This window comes from Narcine bancroftii, chromosome 8 (genome assembly GCF_036971445.1).
Source record: "Narcine bancroftii isolate sNarBan1 chromosome 8, sNarBan1.hap1, whole genome shotgun sequence".
Classification (NCBI taxonomy): domain Eukaryota; kingdom Metazoa; phylum Chordata; class Chondrichthyes; order Torpediniformes; family Narcinidae; genus Narcine; species Narcine bancroftii.
In genome coordinates this window covers 178,177,849-178,202,546 of record NC_091476.1, presented here as the reverse complement: position 1 = coordinate 178,202,546, position 24,698 = coordinate 178,177,849, and the positions used below count along the sequence as shown (strand labels likewise).

The following is a 24,698-nucleotide window of genomic DNA, read 5'->3' as shown; positions in this document are numbered from 1 at the left end:
AACAAACTCTTCAACCAAACCTTTGGACGTCTACTCCAACTTTCTTACATGGCTTAGTGCCAAGTATTATTTAATAACTTTTGCATAGAGTGCCTGAAGGCATTCTTACTGTCTTTAAAGCATTATACAAATATCTTGTTGCAGAACATCACAATGTTGTGACAACCTAAAATAAACCAATTCCAGCAGCCATCTAACCCTTCCCAACCTCATAGCTCATAACTCTCTTTTCTATCCATGTGCCTAACTTTGTCTTTTGAATGTCCATATTATACCAGCGCCCACCATTTGGCAATGAATGCATTCCAGGCATCACACAGCACAAAAGTCAGTCAGTTGAACGTGATCACCTAAGTAGTGGTGTGATGGGGTGTGTGTGTGTGCCTGTGCGCATATGTATAAAAGCTATCGTGAATCAGTGCTGTTACAAGTGGTGACCCCAACGTGATTTGAACACGCAGACTTCTGATTTAAAATGGATAATGATAAGGATAAACTCCTTACAGTAGCAGTTAGGGAGGTCAAATTGAAGATTCTTCCTTTTTATAAATAATGCACCAGCATGGTTCACGATCCTCGAGGCATGCTTCTCTGCCCTCAGTGTGACAAGTCAGAAGATTGATTTGTGGAGCATCTTCCAAGCCAGATTGCCTGTGAAGTGGAGAATGTCTTAGTGAATCCGAATGATAATCTCCCATGTGACAGGCTTAAGACGGCTATTCTGTGGCGTACTCAGCCATCTAAGGAGACTTGTATTGCCCAATTACTAGCTGATGACAGCCTAGGTGATAGGCAACCATCAGAGATGTTGAGGAGGTGGCACAAGCTAGCTGGAACAGACTGTGTCAAAGGCAATTTTTGGAAATTTTTTTCGATGTTTACCTCATCATGTTCAACAGCATTTGGTGAGTGCCTTTCCAATGTCCATCCTTGATCAGTTGGCAGATCATGCTGACCTTGTTATGCCCACGACCTCCGCATTGAAGATAGAAAGATTGGCTTCTTCCCTAGTCAGCTGAAGCTAATGGAACTGGAACAGCTGCTTATTGCACCTTGTGATGTGCCAGCACCTTATCAATCAAAGGTAGTACCAGCATCTTCTCAAATGAAGACAGCACCTACACCGTATCAAACGAAGATAACTGAGTTGGAGCAGCAAATGGCAGCACTGACTACACAGATCCAGGCTTTGGGCACGCAAAGGAATTCCTTCCGTCGACCTGGTTGGAATTGTGGTGGTCAAGGACATGTTAGAGGTGACGGACAGCATCTTTGTTGGAAGCATTGGAGATTTGGCGCTGCTGCCTGGTCCTGTCAGCCACCTTGTGACTTCTACAAATGGCAGTTGGGAAATGACCAAGCCTGCCAGTAGAGGTAACTGCTGCCAACGGGCACATTGGCTGCTCTCTTTTCCTCAGACAGTTTCTCGGGTGTTCTGGTCACTGTTATCGAGGGTCTCCATTCAGGTTGGTGTTGTTTCGAGATGCCACTGATCTTTTGTGCACTACCCACATTCACACTATGGCTTACCATCCACAGGCCAACGGTCTCATTGAGCATTCCCATTGACAATTAAAGGCAGCATTAACAGCAGGTGGTGATGCATCCATGTGGGCCAAATGTTTGCCAATGCTTCTGTGTGTGTGTGTGTGTGTGTGTGTGTGTGTGTGTGTGTGTGTGTGTGTGTGTGTGTGTGTGTGTGTGTGGGTGGGTGGGTGGGTGTCTTTGCACAAGTATGCATGTCTTTTGGGGAGGGTTTAAAAACTCTGAAAGGGAGTTTTATTTTAACTGTTTACTACTTTGCAATTTGTGCATCCTGAAGGCATCCTTCCCCACCCTTAATGCTATTCCTCTTGTGAGAGATGAGTAAACTTGACATGAAAATATGAAAGATGGGGAAACTAGTACAGACACATGGAGTGATGGATTCAACCAGTATGAACAGGCTAAGCATGGAAATTAGGATGCAGGAAGCAGAGTCAGCCTATGTAAGATAAGAACCTTTTAGCCCACCATATGAATAAGATAAAGAGAGGCAAGGAATAATAGAATGTAGGAAGTAGAGGTAGTCTGGTTGAGATAAGGGTCTCCTAGCCCTAGACAGAAGTACCAAGTTCAACATATATAATTAGTAAGCCTAAGGTGTGAATGGGGACAAGGGCAAGGTTGTGAATAAGGACAATGAGGATAATGACATGATGATGAGACACCGATACCCCTGGTCCTCCAAGTTCACAGAAACTGCACGTAGGCAGGAAGGATTGCCTAATCCCAAACCCATCCAGGAGGCAGAAGAATGTAAGGGGGAGGGTATTCTGATACTGAAATTCACTGTATAAAAGTTGGGTGAGCCCAAGTGTATGTGTGTACTCCCAGGGTAAGGGGAAGCACCCAACTTTGCATTGTTGTTATAATAAATGTTCTTTGTTCTCAATTTTTGTCTCGAGCAATTTCCGTTAAGGTACTTCTATTTCTAACACTCTTCGTACAAGGGGTGGGACAATCATAAAAAACTGCATTCACAAATGATATGTTATCTTCAAGAGATTAAAATTGTTCCAAATTATTTCTGCAACTTTTAAAATTTAACCCTTCAATTTAAAATCAAATCTGGAGTTTTACAGACAGCTCTTGCTTGTGCAAGGCAGCCCATTTAGCACTGTAAATGGAAATGCTTTGAAGTGTCCAATCAAAGCACAATTCACATGAATGACTTATGTTTGTATAAAGGTCACAGGCAACCATGTTGGAAAATGCCTTTCAATTTCACAGCTTGACTCAGGAAAGATAGACACATGCTCAGAAATAAAGGCCAAGAAAGAAATACCTCCAGAGAAACAAAACACTGATTGAAAGAGGCCATTTGGCCCATTTTCCCAGCTGCTAAGTTATTGCCTGTGAAGTGGAGAATGTCTTAGTGAATCCAAATGATAATCTCCCATGTGACAGGCTTAAGACGGCTATTCTGTGGCGTACTCAGCCATCTAAGGAGACTTGTATTGCCCAATTACTAGCTGATGACAGCCTAGGTGATGGGCAACCATCAGAGATGTTGAGGAGCACACCAACTTGTATCATTCTCGCATCCTTTGTGGACAGCCCTGTATTTTTTTCCATAGGAAGTATTTAACTTCAACTCATTTGAAAGCTATTAGTGAATTTGCTTCCACTACATTCCCTGGCAGAGAACCCATCAGCTGTGCAAATACATCACTCTTTTTTTTGTCCTTTATGTATGGCCTTTGGTAACAATTTCATCTCATGCAAAAATTGTTCAACAATACATATCAATATTTTGACACCTTTATTCATTAACTTCCCAACTTTACTCTGCTCTGACCACAGGAATAATTAATAGACTGTCTGAATGGAGGTGATTGGGCAAATCTTTGTCATTCAAGTTTGATGACTTCACTGCTTCAAGTGACAGAATTTTTATGTATATAATTCAGATTCAACTATCCTCCAATCACTGCAATTTTCTGGGGAAATTACCTTGTTTTAATTAGAGGATGTTGCTATGGTTTCTGCTTCATCTATTCTTTAAATGTATTCTTCTTTTCACCAAACACTGACTGTACAATGGTATGATGGCTGTGAGTTATATGACCATAAGATATTGGAGCTGAAGAAGGCCATTCAGTTGGCTCATTGGGTTTGTTCCTCTACTCCATCATGAGCTGATCCATTGTCCCACTAGTCCCACTCCCCTGCCTTCTCCGCATAACCTTCAATACCCTGACGATTCAGATACCTATCAATCTCTGGCTTAAATACACCCAATGACTTTGCCTCCATGGCCACCCATGGTAGCAAATTCCAGAGGTTCACCACTCTCTGGCTAAAGAAATTCCTCTGCATCTCAGTTTTAACTCAATGCCCTTTAATCCTAAATTTGTGCCCTCTTGCACTAGGTTCCCCTACCATGGGAAACAACTTTTCCATATCTCTTTCGGGCCTTTCAATATTCAAATTACTTCCATGACGCCCCCCTCATTCTTCTGAACTCTAAGGAGTACAGTCCAAGAGCCATCAAACATTGCTCATATGCGAATCACTTCATTTCAGGAATCATTCTTGTGTATCATCTCTGAACCCTCTCCAATGCCAGCCCAAAACTATACCCTGTACTCCTCGTGAGGCCTGACTGGTGCCTCAACTTCACATCCCTGCTCTTGTATCCAATTTCTCGAGACTGAATGCCAAAACTACATTGACCTCCCTCACCAGCGACTCCATCTAGAAGCTAAACTTTAGGGTATCCTGCACAAGGACTCCCAAGTCCCTTTGCAGTCTGAATTTTGAATTTTATTCCCACCGAAATAATAGTCTCCCCTTTTATTCCTTCGACCAAAATGCCACAAGTATAAATTTTTGAAATAATTTTTGAATTGAATGTAATGCAATTATTACTGTGGTTTAAAATTTGTCAATAAAATCATTTTTAAAAAAAGGAGCAAGCCTGATCTGGCCTTGTAATCAGCTCTATTTTCCTTTTCTCCAGAACCCTTAATTCACATCCTCTGAAAAAAAACCTGTGTGCTTCAAGGAAGCGATGGAAATAGTTAAGCATGGTCCAGAAATTAAGGCTCTGAACTGGTAGACATCATCAAATGAGATATGGAAAATTTAGATTGGGAGAAGTACCTGCAGGTTAATTTATATGTGACAAGTGAGAATTCAGTACCAATATATTCCCACTGAGTGAAGAACAAAAACAACAAGACCACGAAACCATAGATGTCAAGGTGTTTGAGTGTTTGATTCAGAAACAGAAGGAAGAATGTAGTAGGTATACAGCACTGAAAATAGGCGAGGCCCTTCAAGAGCAGAGGGTGTTAATCTCAACTATTATTTCTCATCATCTACAATGGACCAAGCCTTTTCTTTTTGGAAAAGCAAAGGAATTGTCTATTTTTTGGATACGTTTATAGATGGATGTTTGATGTCTTATATATCTAACAAATATAATATATCTAAGTCACATCTTTTTTTAAGATATTTCCAAATTAGGAGCTTTTTGAATAAGATATTACCAAACTTTCCTGTATCATATCAAACTGATTTGATTGATACTTTTTCATTTGAACCCTTCCCATAGGGTTTAATAGGTAATGTTTACAACATTTATTAAAATTGCAATCGATTTCTAATGATAAAATTGGAGGAGCTCGGGAATTGCAACTTCAGTCACTTCTCCAAGAGTGACTTTTTTGGAATATTTTTGGAATGGTTAATACCTCTTCATTATGTGTTCAACATGCACCGATTCAGTTTGAAATGGTACATCGGGCTCATAAGTTGAAAGATAAATTGGCCAGTATCTTTCCTAATGTTAGTCCTATGTGTGATAGATGTAAATCACAAGTGTCCACCCTTAAGCATATGTTTTGGTCTTGCTCTGTATTGAAAATGTATTGGACAGATATTTTCAAGACTTTGTCAATGAAACTGAGTATTAGATTGCAACCTAATCCATTGACTGCTATTTTTGGAATTATAGTTCCAGAGGTGGGTCGAGTTCCACCTCTGCACATTGGGTTGTAGCCTTTACGACACTGTTGGCCAGAAGAGTCATTTTATTGAAATGGAAAGATCCTAATTCACCTTCTTTGATGCAACGGTTCTCTCAAGTTATGTCATGTTTAAGTTTAGAAAAAAATAGAAATTGCGCTTTTCATACCTCTGTTAAGTTCTTTTTATAAACTATTTTTGCATGAGTTAATTTGTATTTTGACATTACCTTCCAGACTGTTTTGGATTTCTTGTTTTTTTTTATTGGCAAGGACCAGATAAACAGTTTATATTGATTTATTGAACTCTCAGTTTAGGCTGCCCATCTTTTTTTTTGTTGTTGCTATTTTTTGTTTATTTTGGTAGCTTAGATGGGGTTTTACTAACAACTTTTTTTTCTCTTTTTTTGCATATTCCAAATTGAGGAGAAAGGGATAATATTGTTCAATATGTTATAATGCTGTACGTTGCAATAATATTGATGGCTCTGTTTTTACTAATTGATTCTATTCTCCTCATCTACTGTTTACTTCTAAAATGTTGAATAAAAAGACTGAAGAAAAAAAAAGAGAGAGTGTAGGACAGGGGTGGCCAAACTTGCTTAATATAAGAGGCACAGAGACCTTTGTGACATATGAAAAGTGAAATCTTTTCTGGGGGAGGCGGGGTGGGGGGAAATAGCGGTCACTGCAAAATCAGTTGACGCTTGCGAGTGGATTCGCAAATCCAAATGGAGAGGGGAGATGTGGTTGTCCGACAAGGGATAAAGGACAACTCAGGAGGTGAATGGGAGATTGGGAATAAATAAGATAGAAATAGGAGAATAAGGAAAATGTTGGATGTTGTAGGAATGTTGTCTTATAAAGAGTTGAAAATAAGAAAACAGAAATGGAAAAGGAGGAAAGGTAATGATGGAAAAACGGAAAGAGAAGATAAACAAAATATAAAAGGGCTACGCTGAACTATATGTCTTTAAATATTAATGGAATACATAACCAAATTAAAAGGAATAAACTACCAAATTTAAATGAATAAATGTATTCCATTAGAAAAAATAACATATTGGTTAAGAAATAATATTGAAATATTCGAACATATAGGAGCCTTACATTAAATACAATAGCGAAAACCTACCGGGGACAAACATTACCTAAGTTGATGGAAGGAGAAGGAAAGAAAAGAATGGACTCAGTAGAATTTCTGGTGTAATTTTGTTGAATGACAACATTGTCTGACTGGATTAATGCAACCTAGATTGTATACCTAAAATGGATGAGAGGGGGGGTGGGGGGGTGGTTTGGGAGGAAAGGGGGGGGGGAGAAAAAGTCACTGTATATGTGTGAAAAAGAAATTGTGTATATCATGGCTAATGTGATTTATGGTGTGAAAAATAAAAAAAAAATTTAAAAAAAAAAAAAAAAAAAAAAATATAAGAGGCACAGACAATAAACTTCAGATGTTTGAGAGCAGAAAGACATGAAAAAAATATTATACACGTTTTTACTCTTATATGCACATTTGTTACAAAAAATTAATATCAAGAAATATTTATTCATGTATGTAGTTTTTAAACTAATTTGTATTAGTTTTAATTATCAAAATGTACAAATACCGCATGTAATAGTTGAATTCTGTAGACCAATCTTTAGGGTATAATTTAGGGGGTCGGCTATTACAACCATACAACTTTTGACCATGGTAAGTACCTGAGTCGTTTGAGGTTTCAGGAGCTCCAATGGGTGGACAGATGGCTGCGACCGGGAGATAAATCTACATTAGGGGTGTAGGGAACTCGGATGGGTAGGCAGCCGGGACGTTGGGAGCTTGAATGGGTGGGAGGCTGGGGCATCGGGAGCTAGGATGGGTGGGAGGCCGGGGTGTCGGGAGCTCAGATGAGTGGGCATCGGGAGTTCAGTCAGGCGGGCATCGGGAGGTCAGATGGGCAGTCAGTGTGGATCACATTTACACTCAGCTAATTCTACTGCCTGCAACACAGCCACGTGTGCCACAATCACACAATTTCAAGTCACGCCCACTAACACTGCACACTTCCGTGAGCTGCACATTCATGTCAAAGTGACACTTGTGGCTCACAAGCTGTGGTTTGGCCATTCCTGGTGGAGGGGATGCTTAAGAAAAGAGATTAGATGGGGAAAGTGGAACCATGAAATATTACATCTTCCAGTGATCAAGGAAAATCCTAATCCTAACCCAAATGAATGACATATTCCAGTGAATATTAAGATCAAAGTTCAAATCTGACTACCGCCGTTGGGGAACATATATTCCATTAGTCAAATAAACCTGGAATTTTTATACAGTTGGTATCTGCATTGAATGTCACGGTGTCATTGAATGCCCCACAAAATCCTTCTGGGTCTCCAACGTCTTCCGTGGAATGAAATCTTTCATTATTCAATCCAGGTCTATGTTAACTCCATCAACAAAGCAACAGGTTGATTTGGAAACAGTTCAGCAAGCCACATCGCTTCTCAACCATTAAGGATGGGCAATAAATGTCTGCCTTTCCAACACTGTTCACATCCTCTGAGTAAATATTAAATCTATTGGGAGGGAGTCTCACTGAAAATAAATCCATCAATAGAATGTAAAAACACAAAAATGCTGAAGGAACTCAGCGGGTCTTGAAATGTCCATTGGAGGTATTTCAGGCCTGACTTCTTCCTCAAGGTAGAACTCATACCTTGAAGAAAGGCTCAGGCTTGAAACATTGGTTATATATCTTTACCTCTACCGATGCTGCAAGGCTTTCTGCGTTTCTGCAGAATTTTCACAGCATCTGCAGGCTTTTGTGTTTCACTCCATCCACAGAATGTGCTCAGGCAGATCCTTCCTGCAAGGGCAGAGTCTCACTCCCAAGGCTCACTTCACTCAAACTAGCTGTGGTGAGGGTGAGAGGATCATGCAAGTCTTTGAGGACTGTGCATTTGCAAAGAACATCAAGAGAAGGATGCAAGGAGTGCAGCTACGTTAAGAGGATTCTGATCTAGAAGCTCCTCCAAGGACCACAAGAAACAGCAGATGCTGCTGAAAGATTTCAGCTCTGTGAAAGACACGTTTCAGTCTGTCTCAAACTTGTGGCTCTTCCAACACGAGACGTTAATACTGCCCATTGGAACATTCCAGTTTGCAGGAGTACTTATTGAGGGATCCACTAAAGCTCAAATCTGCCAATTTAAAGGCTTTGTGAGGAAGGCTTGCAGACCAAGGTCCTACTGCCACAGGACAGTGAGGGACCTGTTCAAAAAGGTCACATGAATGATCATGTGCACAGAACGTATGAGCTCAATGACACTATAAATGTATCGACTTAAAAATACTACGAATGCATGGACTGGATGACAATGTGAAAGAAAGCTATGTACTGCTTTGCCTTTTTATTACCTATTTATATGAATAAAGTTGAATTTTGGCCATCACCCCTCTGCACGTACCTGCTAATTTAATATTCATGTTGCAGTCTAACAGCAGGTTCTCTGCCTTCAGATCCCGGTGAACGATCTTGTGGTTGTGGCAATATTCTACTGCTGAGAGGATCTGCCAGAATTTGCGCCTGGCTTCCAGTTCATTCAGCCGTCCATGGTTTGCCAAATAGTCTGAAATTTGAAGAAGGAAAATTGTTACACCATCTCCATCTCATTAAAAAAACATTCAAGGAAGCCCTGATTATAGACACAACATGGATCAGTCTGAGCACTGGGTGACTGAAACTACACAGTTTTCCCCTTGAACAACTGTTAGAACAGTTCCCCTGTAACTGTCAGAAGAGAATCAATGAAGACTAGCACAGCTTCTTTCTGGTCTACTGATTTTGTATGATTTATCTTGTTTAAGTGTGCAGGGAAAATTGCAATAACATAGATCACAAGCTATATCAAGACAAATAGTGAGTCCCAAGCATAAAAAGGTGAGAAGAAGATACTGTGGTGACTGTTAAAATTATGAATGTATAGAATGTAGGGAGTAAAAGAAGAGGAGGATATTCAAAGGAATGACAGTAGTAGTTTAGCACAGATATGCAGAGAGCCATCAGTAGAGCCTATGGGATTTATGCATCTTTTGTTTGTGTTACACATGGGTGAAAATACAAGTCCACTTCTCCTCAACATGCACACTGTGAGGTGTCACGTGATGGAGTAGTGGCTGGTTGGGAAAACCAGCCCTCTCCAGGAAAATAGGGAAAAAGTTAAGAAAAAGCAAAGCATAACAAAAATAGAATATAAGTAATAGAAGATAAAGATACAGAGAGGAGAAAGAAAGTAGAAGAACAACTGGAAAAAAAGAAGTGAAAAAGTCACCAGAGAAGAAAGAAGAAGGATTTACCTGCATGAAGGAACAGGACGCTGTGGTGACGAGGAGCGCCCAACCCTGGAGGTCAGTGCCTCTGCAGAGTGGCGACCCACCAGCCGGTGCACTACTAAAATGGCTTTCGGAGCCAAAGAAAAGTGCGCAATTGCACAGGCGCAGTGAAATCAATAGACAATAGGAGCTGGAGTAGGCCCTTCGGCCCGTCAAGCCAGCACCGCCATTTTACAGATCATGGCTGATCACTACCATCAGTACCCCTTTCCAGCCTTATCCCCATAACCCTTAACTCCTTTGCCCACTAGAGTCTTATCTAACTCTCTTTTGAACATAATCAGCGAATCTGCCTCTACCACCCTCTGTGGCAGAGCATTCCACAGATTCACACTTCTCTGGGTAAAAAAATGCTTTCTCATCTCCGTCCTAAAGGGCCTACCCTGTATTCTTAAACTATGCCCTCTAGTCCTCGTCTCCCCCATCATTGGGAACAAGTAATCCGACTTCACCCTGTCTATCCCCCTGATGATTTTGTATACCTCAATCATGTCCCCCCTCATCCTTCTAAACTCCATCGGATACAAGTCCAGTTTTTCTAGCCTTTCAGCATATGTCAACCCCGCCATCCCTGGAACTAACCTTGTAAATCTGCGCTGCACACCCTCTATAGCTAGTATGTCCTTCCTCAAAATTGGAGACCAGAACTGGACGCAATACTTCAGGTGGGGTCTCACCAGGGCCCTGTACAACTGCAAAAGGGTGTCTCTGTTCCTATACTACAATCCCTTCTTTATGAAAGCCAACATGCCATTTGCCTTCTTCACAGTTTTCTGAACCTGCATGTTAGCCTTCAGTGACCGGTGAACAAGTACACCCAGATCCATTTGCACCTCCCCACTCCCTAGCTTGTCTCCATTTAAATAATACTCAGCTTTCCTATTATTTCCCCCAAAATGGATAACCTCACATTTGCTTACATTGAACGTCACCTTCCATTCAACAGCCCACTCCCCCAACCTGTCCAAGTCTCTCTGCATTTTCCTGACATCCTCCTCACACCCCACACTGCCACCCAGTTTCGTGTCATCTGCAAATTTGCTCAAATTATTAATAATCCCCTCATCCAAATCATTTACATACATTACAAACAACTGAGGACCCAATACCGATCCCTTCGGCACTCCACTCGTCACATCCTGCCATCCTGAAAAAGACCCGCTTACCCCAACCCTTTGTTTCCTATTTCTTAACCAATTTCCTATCCATGTCAGCACCTTACCTCCAACACCATGCTCCCTGATCTTGCTCACTAGTCTCCCGTGCGGTACCTTATCAAAGGCCTTCTGGAAGTCCAAATACACCACATCCACAGGCTCTCCCAAGTCCACCCTCTTTGTCACATCCTCGAAAAATTCCAGAAGGTTAGTCAAGCATGACTTACCCTTAAGGAATCCATGCTGACTAGCCCTTATACTATTATTTCTGCCTAAGTGTTCTGCTATTACTCCTTTTATGATAGATTCCAATATCTTCCCCACCACCGACGTCAGGCTGGCCGGTCTATAATTTCCCGTTTTCTCCCTCCCTCCCTTTTTAAAAATCGGCACCACATCAGCCACTCTCCAATCCTCAGGGACCTCCCCCGAATCTATGGAACTTTGGAAAATGTCGACCAGTGCTTCCACAATTTCCATAGCAACTTCTTTAAGCACCCTGGGATGCAGCCCATCAGGCCCTGGGGATTTATCAGCCCTCAGTCCCAACAATTTACTCACAACCTCCTGTTTCTGGATCCGGATATCCATTAGATCCCCTACTTCCCCAGGAAAGTTCCCCAAGTCTCTTGACACTGCATGACCATTACCCCCTAACTGACCATAACCTATATCCTCCTTGGTGAAGACAGTTGCAAAGTATTCGTTAAATTCCTCAGCCATCTCCTTGTTTCCGGTAATAATTTCACCCTTTTCCATTCTTAATGGACCAATTTTGGACCGAACCAATTTCTTCCTCTTCACATATTTAGGAAGAAATCAAAGGAGAAAGAGGACACCGGCGGGAGGGGGGGCTCAGTAGAGGAGCGGGCTGTCACAGAGCGAGCAGCTGAGGGACGCCCAACACCAGGGGTCTCAACTTGAGGGCAAGGAACAACAGATGAGCAGCACAGGAGGGGAGGACCAGCAACAAGAGGCCCAGCAAGAAGAGGCCTGACAAAGAGATACAAGCAGCTCATCAGGAAAAACAGAAGGGACACAGACACAAAGAAAAGAAGAAGACACAAACACAGATACAGACACAGAAGAAGAGGAAGAAGACGACCAGGATCTTCACAGAGAAATAAAAGGTAAAACTGATGAACAGAATATAGATAAAGTCTTTTTTGAAGAACAAATGAGATCACTAAAAGATTGGTCATCATTGGAGTTTAATCCAATTAAAAGGAAAATGAAAAGAACAGAAGATAAAATCCAAAGGTTAGAACTGGTAATGACAGAAATAGGGAAAAGAGTAGAGAATGTGGAAGAGCAGGAAACAGCTGTGGAAATGGAACTAAATGACTTAAGAAATAAATTGGAAGAAAGTGACAAAAAATTAAAGAGACACCAGAGTTGTTATCTCAAAAAATTGATATGTTGGAAAATTATAGTAGGTGAAACAACATAAAAATAGTGGGCCTGAAGGAGGGTGAAGAAGGCACAGACATGAAGGAATTTATAAAAGGATGAATCCCGAAGGTCCTGGGAACAGAAATGCAGGAAGAAATGGAAATAGAAAGGGGACACAGAGCATTAGCTCCGAAACCACAGGCACATCAAAAACCAAGATCCATCTTAGTAAAATTTTTGAGATACACGACAAGAGAATGTTGACAGGATTTCAAGGTTTGAGTTACAGGGAAAGGTTGTGCAGACTAGGGCTTTTTTCTCTGGAGCGTAGAAGATTGAGGGGGGACTTGATAGAGGTGTTTAAGATTTTAAAAGGGACAGAGTAAATGTGGATAGGCTTTTTCAATTAAGAGTGGGGGAGATTCAAACTAGAGGGCATGGTTTAAGATTGAAGGGGGAAAATTAGACATGAGGGGAAATTTCTTTACGCAAAGGGTGGTGGGGATGTGGAATGAGCTTCCGGCAGATGTGGTCGAGGCGGGATCATTGGTTACATTTAAGGAAAGACTGGATAGTTACATGGAGAGGAGAGGACTGGAGGGGTATGGACCGGGTGCTGGTCAGTGGGACTAGGAGGGTGGGGATTTGCTACGGCATGGACTAGTAGGGCCAAACTGGCCTGTTCTGTGCTGTAAGTGGTTATATGGTTAAGAGAAAATATACTGGAACGGGCAAGGAATAAAATTAGAGAAGATAATAAACCATTGGAACACAAGGGTCAAAAAATATTTTTTTACCCAGACATAAGTTTTGAACTCTTAAAGAGGAGGAAGGAATTTAATACAGCGAAATCAACTTTATGGAAAAAAGGTTACAAATTCATATTAAGAAATCCAGCAGTGCTTAAAATATTTATACCCGGGGAGCAAAACAGACTGTTCTCGGATCCAGAGAAAGCGCAAGAATTCGCAGAACGTTTGTAGGACAGGAGAAGAGATGAAGAGATGTAACAAGAATGAAGAACGGCGATAAAGTATATATAAAGATGTACAAACAATGTATATGTAAAGAACTAAAGAGGAAGAGAAGGAAAGGGAGTAAGGGGGGGGAAAAAAGAGAGAGAGAGAGAGAGAGCTTTGTTATATGTGTTAAATAAAGTGTTTTCTGGAGAGGGCCGGGTAGAGGGAGAATAACCATCACTGCAAAATCAGTTGACACTGCGAACAAGATTGCAATCCAAATGAAAAGGGGAGTTATGGTTGCCCAGAAAGGGGTATGGGGCAACTCAGAGAGGGGGAGGGAACTTTTGGGGTTCAGGTATTAGTGGATGTGGGAACTGTGGCGTTACTTTATGTCTTAAATGTGCTGTCGTAAATTAGGTGTAATAAGAGAAAACAAAGAAATGAAAATGGGGAAAAGAGGGATGGAGGTGGCGAAGAGGTGTTTTTCTTCTTTGGCTTGGCTTCGTGGACGAAGATTTATGGAGGGGGTAAATGTCCACGTCAGCTGCAGGCTCGTTTGTGGCTGACAAGTCCGATGCGGGACAGGCAGACACGGTTGCAGGGTTGGGTGTTGGGTTTTTCCTCCTTTGCCTTTTGTCAGTGAGGTGGGCTCTGCGGTCTTCTTCAAAGGAGGTTGCTGCCCGCCGAACTGTGAGGCGCCAAGATGCACGGTTTGAGGCGATATCAGCCCACTGGCGCTGGTCAATGTGGCAGGCACCAAGAGATTTCTTTAGGCAGTCCTTGTACCTTTTCTTTGGTGCACCTCTGTCACGGTGGCCAGTGGAGAGCTCGCCATATAACACGATCTTGGGAAGGCGATGGTCCTCCATTCTGGCGACGTGACCCACCCAGCGCAGCTGGATCTTCAGCAGCGTGGACTCGATGCTGTCGACCTCTGCCATCTCGAGTACTTCGACGTTAGGGATGAAAGCGCTCCAATGAATGTTGAGGATGGAGCGGAGACAACGCTGGTGGAAGCGTTCTAGGAGCCATAGGTGATGCCGGTAGAGGACCCATGATTCGGAGCCGAACAGGAGTGTGGGTATAACAACCGCTCTGTATACGCTTCTCTTTGTGAGGTTTTTCAGTTGGTTGTTTTTCCAGACTCTTTTGTGTAGTCTTCCAAAGGCGCTATTTGCCTTGGCGAGTCTGTTGTCTATCTCGTTGTCGATCCTTGCATCTGATGAAATGGTGCAGTCTAGATAGGTAAACTGGTTGACCGTTTTGAGTTTTGTGTGCCCGATGGAGATGTGGGGGGGCTGGTAGTCATGGTGGGGAGCTGGCTGATGGAGGACCTCAGTTTTCTTCAGGCTGACTTCCAGGCCAAACATTTTGGCAGTTTCCGCAAAACAGGACGTCAAGCGCTGAAGAGCTGGCTCTGAATGGGCAACTAAAGCGGCATCGTCTGCAAAGAGCAGTTCGCGGACAAGTTTCTCTTGTGTCTTGGTGTGAGCTTGCAGGCTTGCGAAGAGGTGTATGCAAGATATAAAATGGCCATGTTGAACTATATGACCATAAACATTAATGGAATACATAACCAAATTAAAAAGAAGAGGCTACTAAATTTATTGAAGAAGGAAAAAATGGATATAGCATTTGTGCAGGAAACGCATCTAACTGAAGCAGAACGTAACAAACTAAAGAGAGACTGGGTAGGGCACGTAACGGCAGTATCCTATAATTCAAAAGCTAGAGGTGTAGCCATACTAGTTAACAAAAATGTACCATCAAAATAGAGGAGGAAATAATAGATCCGGCAGGGAGGTATGGAATGATAAAGTGTCAGATATACTCAGAATTTTGGAATTTGGTCAATATATATATACGACTATCGAGGAGGATCAAAAGTTTATGCAGGATTTTTTTTTTGAAGATTGCACACACAGGGAAATATATTTGATTGGAGGGGATTTTAACCTTAATTTGGACCCAAAGTTGGATCAAACTGGACAAAAGACAAGTAAAAAGAATAAAGTAGCCAAATTCATGGTTAAATCAATGCAGGAAATGAAAATGAATAAATGCATTCCATTGGAAAAAAATAACATATAATTAAAAAAATTAAGTGACAATGTTTGAGCAAATTTGGGAACCAAACATGGAACATATCAGATAGAGCTTGTCTACGACCTCCATCCCCTAAAATGAGAATTAAAATGATAACAAGACAAAATGACTAGATTCAGCATGTAATAAATAATGATGCATTTTTCTTGTTTATTTTCCTTTTTGTGAAAATATTGTTTTATGGTTTTATTGTATTGTATATGTTGAATATTTATGGGCTTTGGAGGGGGGTGGGTAGAGGGGAGGGAGGGAAGGGGTGGGGGAAAGGGGAGAAAAGAGCACTGTGTAAATTTAATGAGAATCATTTGTACACATTTTGGTTGATATGGTTCATAGTGTGAAAAAATTATTTAAAAAAAAACACGCACACTGAAAAGACCATGTGGTGGAGAGTTAAAATGTTGATTGATATTTTCCAACATGTTAAATGCTAATAACCTTGTCCAGGTTCAGGAAGAGAAAGAAAAGTAAGAGTGACAGAGAGTGAGAGATTAAAATAAAACATAGAATAAGAGAAAAAGTGAAAATGAAAAGATATGGGAAGAAATAAAAAGAAATAGAGCAAAAGGAAAGAGAAACAGATATGTAAAAAGGGATTGATTAAAAATTGACATTGTTCTTGAAGGTAGAAAAAGAGGCAAAACAGCTTTGGTGCTTAGTTATCCAAAGTGTTATGTTCGAATAATTTACACTGGAAAAAGTAAAAATTGCATTGGAATGATAATTATTTCCAAATGTTTATTATTTGTACATCTCATTTCAAGTATTATCTTTCAGACTGCAGAAACACCAAGAGAATGTTTTGAAAATAATAAGGGAAATGCAGTATTTCCAAATACATCTGCCATTGAAAACGAAGTATTTGATATGTAGGGGAGATTAGGAGTTTGGTCTGTAACACAAGTGATTCCTCAGGAATATTAATTACAGGATAGGTGTTTGGCCTGTTTCAGAGAGCATATCAAGGTTCAAATTCATCAACCGGAAAAGGACTGAAAGTGAGCTTACGAAGCTCAGGAACAAAGATGGGAAATGTCCCTCTCCTATCAAAACAACCGCCCCATACCTGCTGAATAATCTCTTCTCTATGACTTACAATGAAGACTGCAGAATGACAGAATGAAGAAATGCAGGAGGTTCAGATCCAACACGCTGACTGCACTTCTACCCAGATACATTGTCTGGCCCACTGAGTCCTTCCAGCAGTTTATTGTTTGCTCAAGATTCCAGCAACTTCACATTTTGTCTTTCTCAGGCATTATTATCCAATGCTTCTGCTGGTTCAAACAAAAGGAACTTTTAGGTGTTCAGGAGAAGATTAGGCGCCTGGAGGCGCAGCTAGAGGAGTTCAGCTGGCATGTTTATGTGGCCACGGAATGGACGGCTTTCAGGCACCTAAATGTGCCAGCTGACTGCTAGCCGCCTAGCAGTGAAAGCCAGCTACTTGGGACAGTTGCTAGTCCCGCCCACACTGTCCTCACGTCATAGCAACACGTCGATGTGCTTCCTTCCGAATTCTAGCACAGATAATTTTTAAGCCTCCCTCCAAAAAAATGCATTAAACAGGCACCCCATCCTGCCAAATTATATAAACTTTTCACATTTCTCTGTTGCTCTGTTTTTATTTGTGCCATGTCTCTGAATATCCAAACGTGTCAGTGTTGAGATGCCGTGTTGAGGCACTGCCGACACAGCTTCACGTTTCCTTGGTGACTCTGAAGCATGTTGAAAGACAAAAGCCAGCGCCTGCTTTGCAGGCTCAAGGTTATGTAGGGGAAGGGGGGAATACATAAAGCATCTAATTTCTTGTATTGTGAGCGCATATTTCTTTGCCAGAGAGAGCGATCCATCGCAATCCGCCTCACCCCTAGCGAGGACCAGTTAGTCTTGGATGTGTTTGCATGAGTTCTGCATTGAATGGATGAAAAATCTGCCTAGTCGCCCGGCTCCATCCTTCACCTCGGCAAGACGAAGCCCAGAGAAACGGAGTGGAGAGGCAGCTCCGAGAGCGCTGCGAAGTCATCCAGAGCCCTGGACGAGTGCAGATTGTTAAGTAGGAACTACCAAAAACAGCAAATTTTAAAATCCACATTGATACTCACCTCCCCCATCAAAATCACTTCCAAGTTTGATCACGTGCAAATGCACAATCCTATTTGTTAATGTGGAGCAATGTCCCGAATAATGACTGAATGTCAGTGCTATTCCAACACGTCTATTTGTGGAACGGCCTTATCTATTCTAATGTATGTGAGTTGGTTTCATAATAACCATATAACCATATAACAATTCACAGTACGGAAACAAGCCATATTGGCCCTTCTAGTCCGCACTGATTTACGTGAAACTCCACTAGCTCCACCTACCTACTCCCTTGCCCGTAACCCTCCAACCCCCCTCACATCCATGTACTCATCTAACTTCCTCTTAAATGACAGAATTGACCCAGCTGCAACTACTTCTTCCGGTAGATCTTCCATTCAGCTTGAGGTTGGTGCATTACTCAAGAGAGAACAACTCTTTTTTTTAACTAAAGATACAATTGTCATCAAAGATTTGATTCCAGTTCTCCTGTTAATTCCCAGTCGTTTCTAATCTTTAAAATTTATACAACTGTTGCTATCTCTTATGGTGGCTGCAGCAATAAAAGTTCCGACACCTCTGTACGTCAAACTTGTGTAACTGACAATTAATTTAAATTTAAATCTTTTTAAAATTTGCAATTAAAAAACAAATTAGACGTACAGAACGGTGACAGGCTCTTCCGGTCCATGAGCCCATGCTGCCCAAATATACCAATTAACCTACAAATATTGAATACTGGAGGACTCGGATCCCTTCTCTCTGCGTAACCGTAGCATTTTGATTTAAGTATCCGTGTAAACAGAACTGTTGGGTTAATGTAATAATTTAACCATATTACCATCAAATTGGCATTGTGTCTTTAATTCCCAGTCCCTTGAGCTTCATTGGTTGGGCTGTAACTGGGAGGACCATAGTTAGTGAGTTACTCAGTGCCGTTCCTAGCCCATGTAAAGCCGCAGAGGTGAGTCTGTCTGGTTCACGGAGTGAATTCAACCCGAGACGAATGAGGAAGTTAACCTGATCGGGGGAACAAGCCCCGAAGCGGAGCTGTCAAAGGGTCTGCCGATTTTAAAAAAAGGCTTAGGGACACGAGTGTTGCAACTGAGATTTTCCAGCACTTTTGAGTACTCCACTCGACCCCAGCATCTGCAGATTTTTTTGTTTACTTCCATTAACAGTTGACTTGGGAGCAAGGGAAAACCTTTCCTGAATAGTCTCTCCAAATTTTTTTGCTTTACTTGCTTAGTTTCTTTCTCCTTTATCTTTTTACCTCAATTTCTCTTTCACTTTCTTATTGTTTCTCTCATTCCATGTCTTTCCCTTGATCTCACTTCTGCTTAAGTCACATTAACTTCTCAGTTTATTCTCTGTTGATTATGATTAAGCAGAAAGAAAATTGCAGGGCAATGGAGTTGAAAAATTAACCTTCAGGTTGAGTTGGTGGTGAAGAAGGTGAAAACAATGTGGCATCAGATCTAGAGGAACAGGATACAGGTGTGGGGGATGAGTGATGTAGAGACTTTATAAGACATCGGTGAGGCCTCATTTGAGTATGGGATACAGATTTGGGCTCCTTATTTAAGAAAGGATGTGCGGGAATTGAAGAGGGTTCACCTTTTAGTTTGATGAAGTTGGATATTGGACTGCAGTGAGTTGTGCGATGCGGGGAGAGCGCCAATTCATGCAGATGCTGCGGATTTGCGAAGGACTCGATCGCTGAAGAAAATGGAGCTTCGGTTGCAGTCTAGCAGAGAGGTCGAGCCGCTTGTGTCATGGCATCCAGCAGTTTTCAAATTTCTTCAGGTTATCGCTGGGGTTCCTGGTATCGAAGAACGAGGACCAAAGGAGGTACAGCAGAACCAGTGTGGTGTCCAGGTGAAACCAGGAACTGCGGAGTCGTGCCAGAATTGAAAGATTCAGAGATGTTTTACCCTGGCCTTGTGGCGGCTATAGAGATCTGGAGGTCACTTTGTTCTGGACCTTGTGGCAGCCGATGCCGAAGTTCGGGAAGCTCCGTGAACTGTGACGGCACGACGTATTCTCTCCCTAACATAACATCTGGTCCATGGGAGGTCGCTGTACCTGACTTTGGATAGCAGGGCATGTAATCCGCAGTGGCCTCAGAGATTAGGGGAAGCTTTCTTCTCTATCTGAATGGCGGACATTTTAACATCTTGTTGCAACCAAACTTACTGTACCATGTCTAAACTCTGGTAACTAATCATGTAGTACTAAATTGTTAGGCAGCTTTTGCAACTGCACACTGAGAGTTTTGAGTGTTTCTTTGCTAGTTTCACTAGAAACTGACAATAAAGTGAATCTGAATCTGAGAAGATACACAAGAATAATTCCCAGAACGGAGGATGAGCATATGAGGAACATTTGATGACTCTTGGACTGTACACCTTGGAGTTCAGAAGAATAAGGGGGACCTCATCGAATGTTGAAAGGCTGCACAGAGTAAATGTGGCAAAGTGGTTTACCATGGTAGGGGAGTCAGCAAAAGAGTGGTCAACCTCTGCAATTTGATACCTTAAATGACTATGGAGGCCAAGTCATTGGAATATTTAAGGCACAGATTGATAGGTATCTGAGTAGTTAGAATATCAAAGGTTATGGAAAAAAGGCAGGAGAGCAGGGCTAAGTATGAAAATGGATCAGCACATGACGGCATGGCAAAGGGGACTCGATGAGCTGAATGGCCTACTTCTAATCCTATATGGAATTATGGACAGGAGAGGAAAAGTGAGTGTTGATTGGAGAAGAGCTGGAAGAGCTGGAAGAAAGGGCAAAAGAGAGAGAGAGAGAGAGAGAGAGAGAGAGAGAGAGAGAGAGAAAGAAAGAGAGAGAGAGAGAGAGAGAGAGAGAGAGAGAGAGAGCTAGCTAGAGGAAAGGAGATATAGGGATAGGGTTGGGGAGAGATCAACATTAACAGAAACCAGAAGCCAACATTAATGCCACTTGTTTGGTGGGTTCCCAGCCAGATTATATATAGGGTGCGACACTCCAATTTGCGAGTGGCCTCAGTTTGGCAGTACATGAGACAATGGACAGATATGTCGGCATGGGAAAGACAATTGAAATGTGCTACCATTGTGAGACCCCTACTATAACAGAAAACAGAGCAATGGTGCTCATTGAAGCAATCTCCCAGTGTGTACTAGTCTCTCTGATATAGAGGATACCACTACGAGCTTCACTTGCATAGTGGTGATGGAGGAGGTGTGGGTTCAGCAGCATTTCCTGTGGTGACGGGGGGGGGGGGGGGGGGGCAGCATAGGGAGTAGTAGACAAGACAATTTTCATCTGCAAATTGGAGGACTCATGCACTGCCAGATTGAGACTACCTGCACATTGGAGGAACAGCATCTCATATTCTGTCTGGGCACCCTCCAACCCAATAGCAATAACATTGACCTCCAGTTAATGTTAGCATCCCCCCCACCTCTCCTCTTCCCCTATCCCTATGCCTCCTTTCCTCCAGCTCTACATTCATATAGCTACACCCCTCCCCTGAACAATTTGCACCTTTCCTCTCCTGTCCTCCTATCTATATCCAGTTATTACCTGGAATAAATCACAAAAAGCTGGAGATATACTTTGCCACATTATTGCCTTTTGTCTGTTCGTCTGTGTTCCTCCCCCTGCCCTTTCTTTCCTCCCCCAGCCTTTTTATACAGGTGCCTGTTTGCTTTTTGCTCATACCTTAAAGGGATCAGGCCCCTCCTATAGATACTGTGAGACTTGCTGAGTTTCTCCAGCATTTTTTCTGCCTTTACTACAATCCAGTGTCTGCACACTTTTGTGTTTCACTCCTTGTATCACATTCTCTTTGACATGTTCTGCAATTCACCCAATTCATAATCACCCACTTACACCAAATGTTATTATCTTATCAAATTTGCACATCCTTGGAATGTGGAAGGAAACCAAAAAAAATTGGGAAATCCGGTGAGGAGAACAGGCAAACCCCAGAGACCACACCAGATGTTTTAGTGGAAGTAGGGCCTTTATAGATGGGAGGCAGCATATCTACTACGCAACTCTGAATATCAGAAAGAACAATATCCCAAAGTCAGCAACTTGGAGTAAATGATCTGAACACAACATTCAACAGTGTTACATAAAATACAACAATCAGAACAATGGTGCTGAAGCGATTCTTTTGAAAAAAAATCAGACCACCTTCAGAACTTAATCCCTTTGAGAGAATCTGGTAATGTTCAATGTCACATCAATATTTTCCAATTCCACAACAGATTTGAAAACAGAAATGGTTTGCTGATTTGTAATTGTGTCATTTTAATTAGGGAGATTTTCAATTCAAATATGGTCTGCCTCCTTGGGATGCAAATACACTTCCATTGAAAAGCTTCGTTAGCTCCTAAGAGATGAAGATTGCTCGGTTTCCATTCAAATTCTGCTATTTAAAAAGTGTGGAAACTGGGTGAATTCCCCACTCAGCTGAAGATATATTTATTGGTAAATTGCAAGAATTTATCTCAAATGCAGCAGGAAAATACTAAAATGACAGCATTAATGGTCTTTACAACTCTTGCAGGAAAGCTTTTTTCTGATGTTGCCATCTACAGGTGAGAACTAAGAGCTTATTAGCTGGTATCTGAAGCAGAAAATGTTTGAAGCACTGCTGTGACGCACACAAGCTGTCAACACTGCAGTGTGATTGCCTTCTTATGGCCAGGAGGCTGGTCTGTGGCAGATGGAATCATTTACACCCTGCTGGTTGCATAACACAACTTGAGAGAGTCACAGGAAAGCCAGTGTTTGCAGTGTCACAATGGTTGAAGGTTTAACAAAATTCAAGGCAGATTGCTCCCCATCATCTGTATTTCGACATGGACATATAAATGCATAGTTTAAAGCAGGATAAAAGTGTGCTCATGTATTGCGTTACAGTTGAATCTTTAATAATAATAATTTTCACTTGGAGCAGTGCTTCACAAATTAAACAACAATCTGATATGGAACCATATGGGTTTGTCATATGCTTGGTCAGAAAGAAAGATTTTAGCAAAAATATTAAAATGAGAAACAGAGAATATTTGAGAATGTAGGACGTTGGCATCTGAAGGTCAGTCATCGACACAAAGGGATTACATTTAGAGAAGAACAGAAGAAAAACAGGCATTCCTCAGATTATAAGACAAAGAGAAGTTTGAAACAAGGGGAAGAATTGCCTGAAGAAATTTCTTCTCACCTCTGTTCTAAAGAGATGCTCTTTTATTCTAAAGATGTGACCCCAGCCCTCAACTATCCCACTGCTGGAAACATCTTCACATCCACACAATCTAGCCCTTTCAATATTCGGTATGTTACAATAAGATTTCACCCCCCCCCCCCCCCCCACCGGCCCCCAACCTCCCTCATCCTGCTACACTCCAGCAAATGTAAATCCAGAGCCATCAAGAATTCCTCCTCTCTCATCCCCAGAATTTTTTTTCACACACCTCCTCTGGACCCTCTCCAATGCCAGCACATCCTTCCTTGAATGTGGGGCCCAAAATTATTCACAATTCTCAGCAAGTATGGTTTTACCAACACCTTATTAACCCTTAGCATTACATTCTTGTCTTTATATTCTTGTCTTCTTAAATGAAGGCTAACATTACATTTACCTTCAATCAAGTTAACCTTCAGGGAATCCTGCAAAAGACAATACACTCCCCAACATTGTATTTCAACTCTACTTAGCCCATTCTCCCAACTTGTCCACATCCTTACGCAGACTCCCTGCTTTCTCCACACTACCTACCGCAGAGGCAGGGGGGGGGGTCACGTGATGGAATAGTGGCCGGTCAAGAAAACCAGGAAAACAGAAAAAAGTCAGGAAAAAGCAAAGAATAACAGAAATAAAGTACAAGAAATAGAAGATAAAGATACAGAGAAGAGAAAGATGGCTTCCAAGAAGGAGAAAGTAAGAACAGCTAGAAAAAAAGAAGTAAAAAAGTCACCGGAGAAGAAGGAAGAAGGCCTTACCTGCAGGAAGGAACAGGACACTGTGGTGATGAGGAGCGCCCGACCCTTGAGGTCAGTACCTCCCCTGCAGAGTCGAGACCCACCAGCCAGTACACTACAAAAATGGTTCTCGATGCCAAACAAAAGTGCGCAGTTCGCAATCAGAGGAGAAAGAGGACATCGGCGGGAGGGGGTCTCAGCAGAGGAATTGGCTGTCACAGACTGAGCAGCTGAGAGAAGCCCGACACCAGGTCTCTCAGCTGGAGGATAAGGAAGACAGCAGAAGAGGGTGCGACGAAATAGACGTGGAAGACAGATGGCGGGAAGATCGACAAGAAGACCAACGTCAAGAAGCACAACAGACGAGCAGCCCAAGAGGGGAGGACCAGCAACAAGAGACCCAGCAAGAAGAGGCCCGACAAAGAGATACAAGTAGCTCATCAGGAAAAACAGAAGAGCCACCAACACAAAGAAGAGAAGGCACAAACACAGATACAGACACAGAAGAGGAAGAAGAAGACCAAAATCTTCACAGAGAAACAGAAGGTAAAACTGATGGACAAAGAGAAATAAAAGGTAAAACTGATGAACAGAATATAGATAAAGTCTTTTTTGAAGAACAAATGAGCACTAAAAGAATGGTTATTAGAATTTAATGCAATTAATAGAAAAATGAAAAGAACAGAAAATAAAATGCAAAAGATAGAACTCGTAATGACAGAAATAAGGAAAAGAGTAGAGAATGTGGAAGAGCGGGAAACGGCTGTAGAAGTGGAAGTAAATGACTTTAGAGATAAATTGGAAGAAAGTGAGAAAAAAATTAAAGAGACACAAGAGTTGTTATCTCAGAAAATTGGTATGTTGGAAAATTATAGTAGGTGAAACAACATAAAAATAGTGGGCATGAAGGAGGTCGAAGAAGGCACAGACATAAAAGGATGGATCCCAAATGTCCTGGGAATGACAGAAATGCTGGAAGAAATGGGAATAAAAAGGGCACACAGAGCATTAGCTCTGAGACCACAGGCACATCAAAAACAAAGATCCATCTTAGTAAAATTTTTGAGATGCGACAAGAGAAAATATACTGGAACGGGCAAGGAATAAAATTTGATAAGATAATAAA

The 24,698-nt window shown here is 41.8% G+C and overlaps 1 protein-coding gene across 4 annotated transcripts in view; it reads right to left on the bottom strand.

Moving 5' to 3' along the window:
- LOC138741619 (serine/threonine-protein kinase SIK2-like) overlaps positions 1 to 24,698 on the bottom strand; it is a 261,937-nt gene that overhangs the window by 72,243 nt on the left and 164,996 nt on the right. For all 4 annotated transcript variants that reach the window (XM_069895961.1, XM_069895962.1, XM_069895963.1 and 1 more), the window contains exon 4: positions 8,970 to 9,131. In XM_069895961.1, coding sequence (XP_069752062.1) covers positions 8,970 to 9,131 — 162 coding nt within the window. The remainder of the gene's footprint in view (positions 1 to 8,969; positions 9,132 to 24,698) is intronic.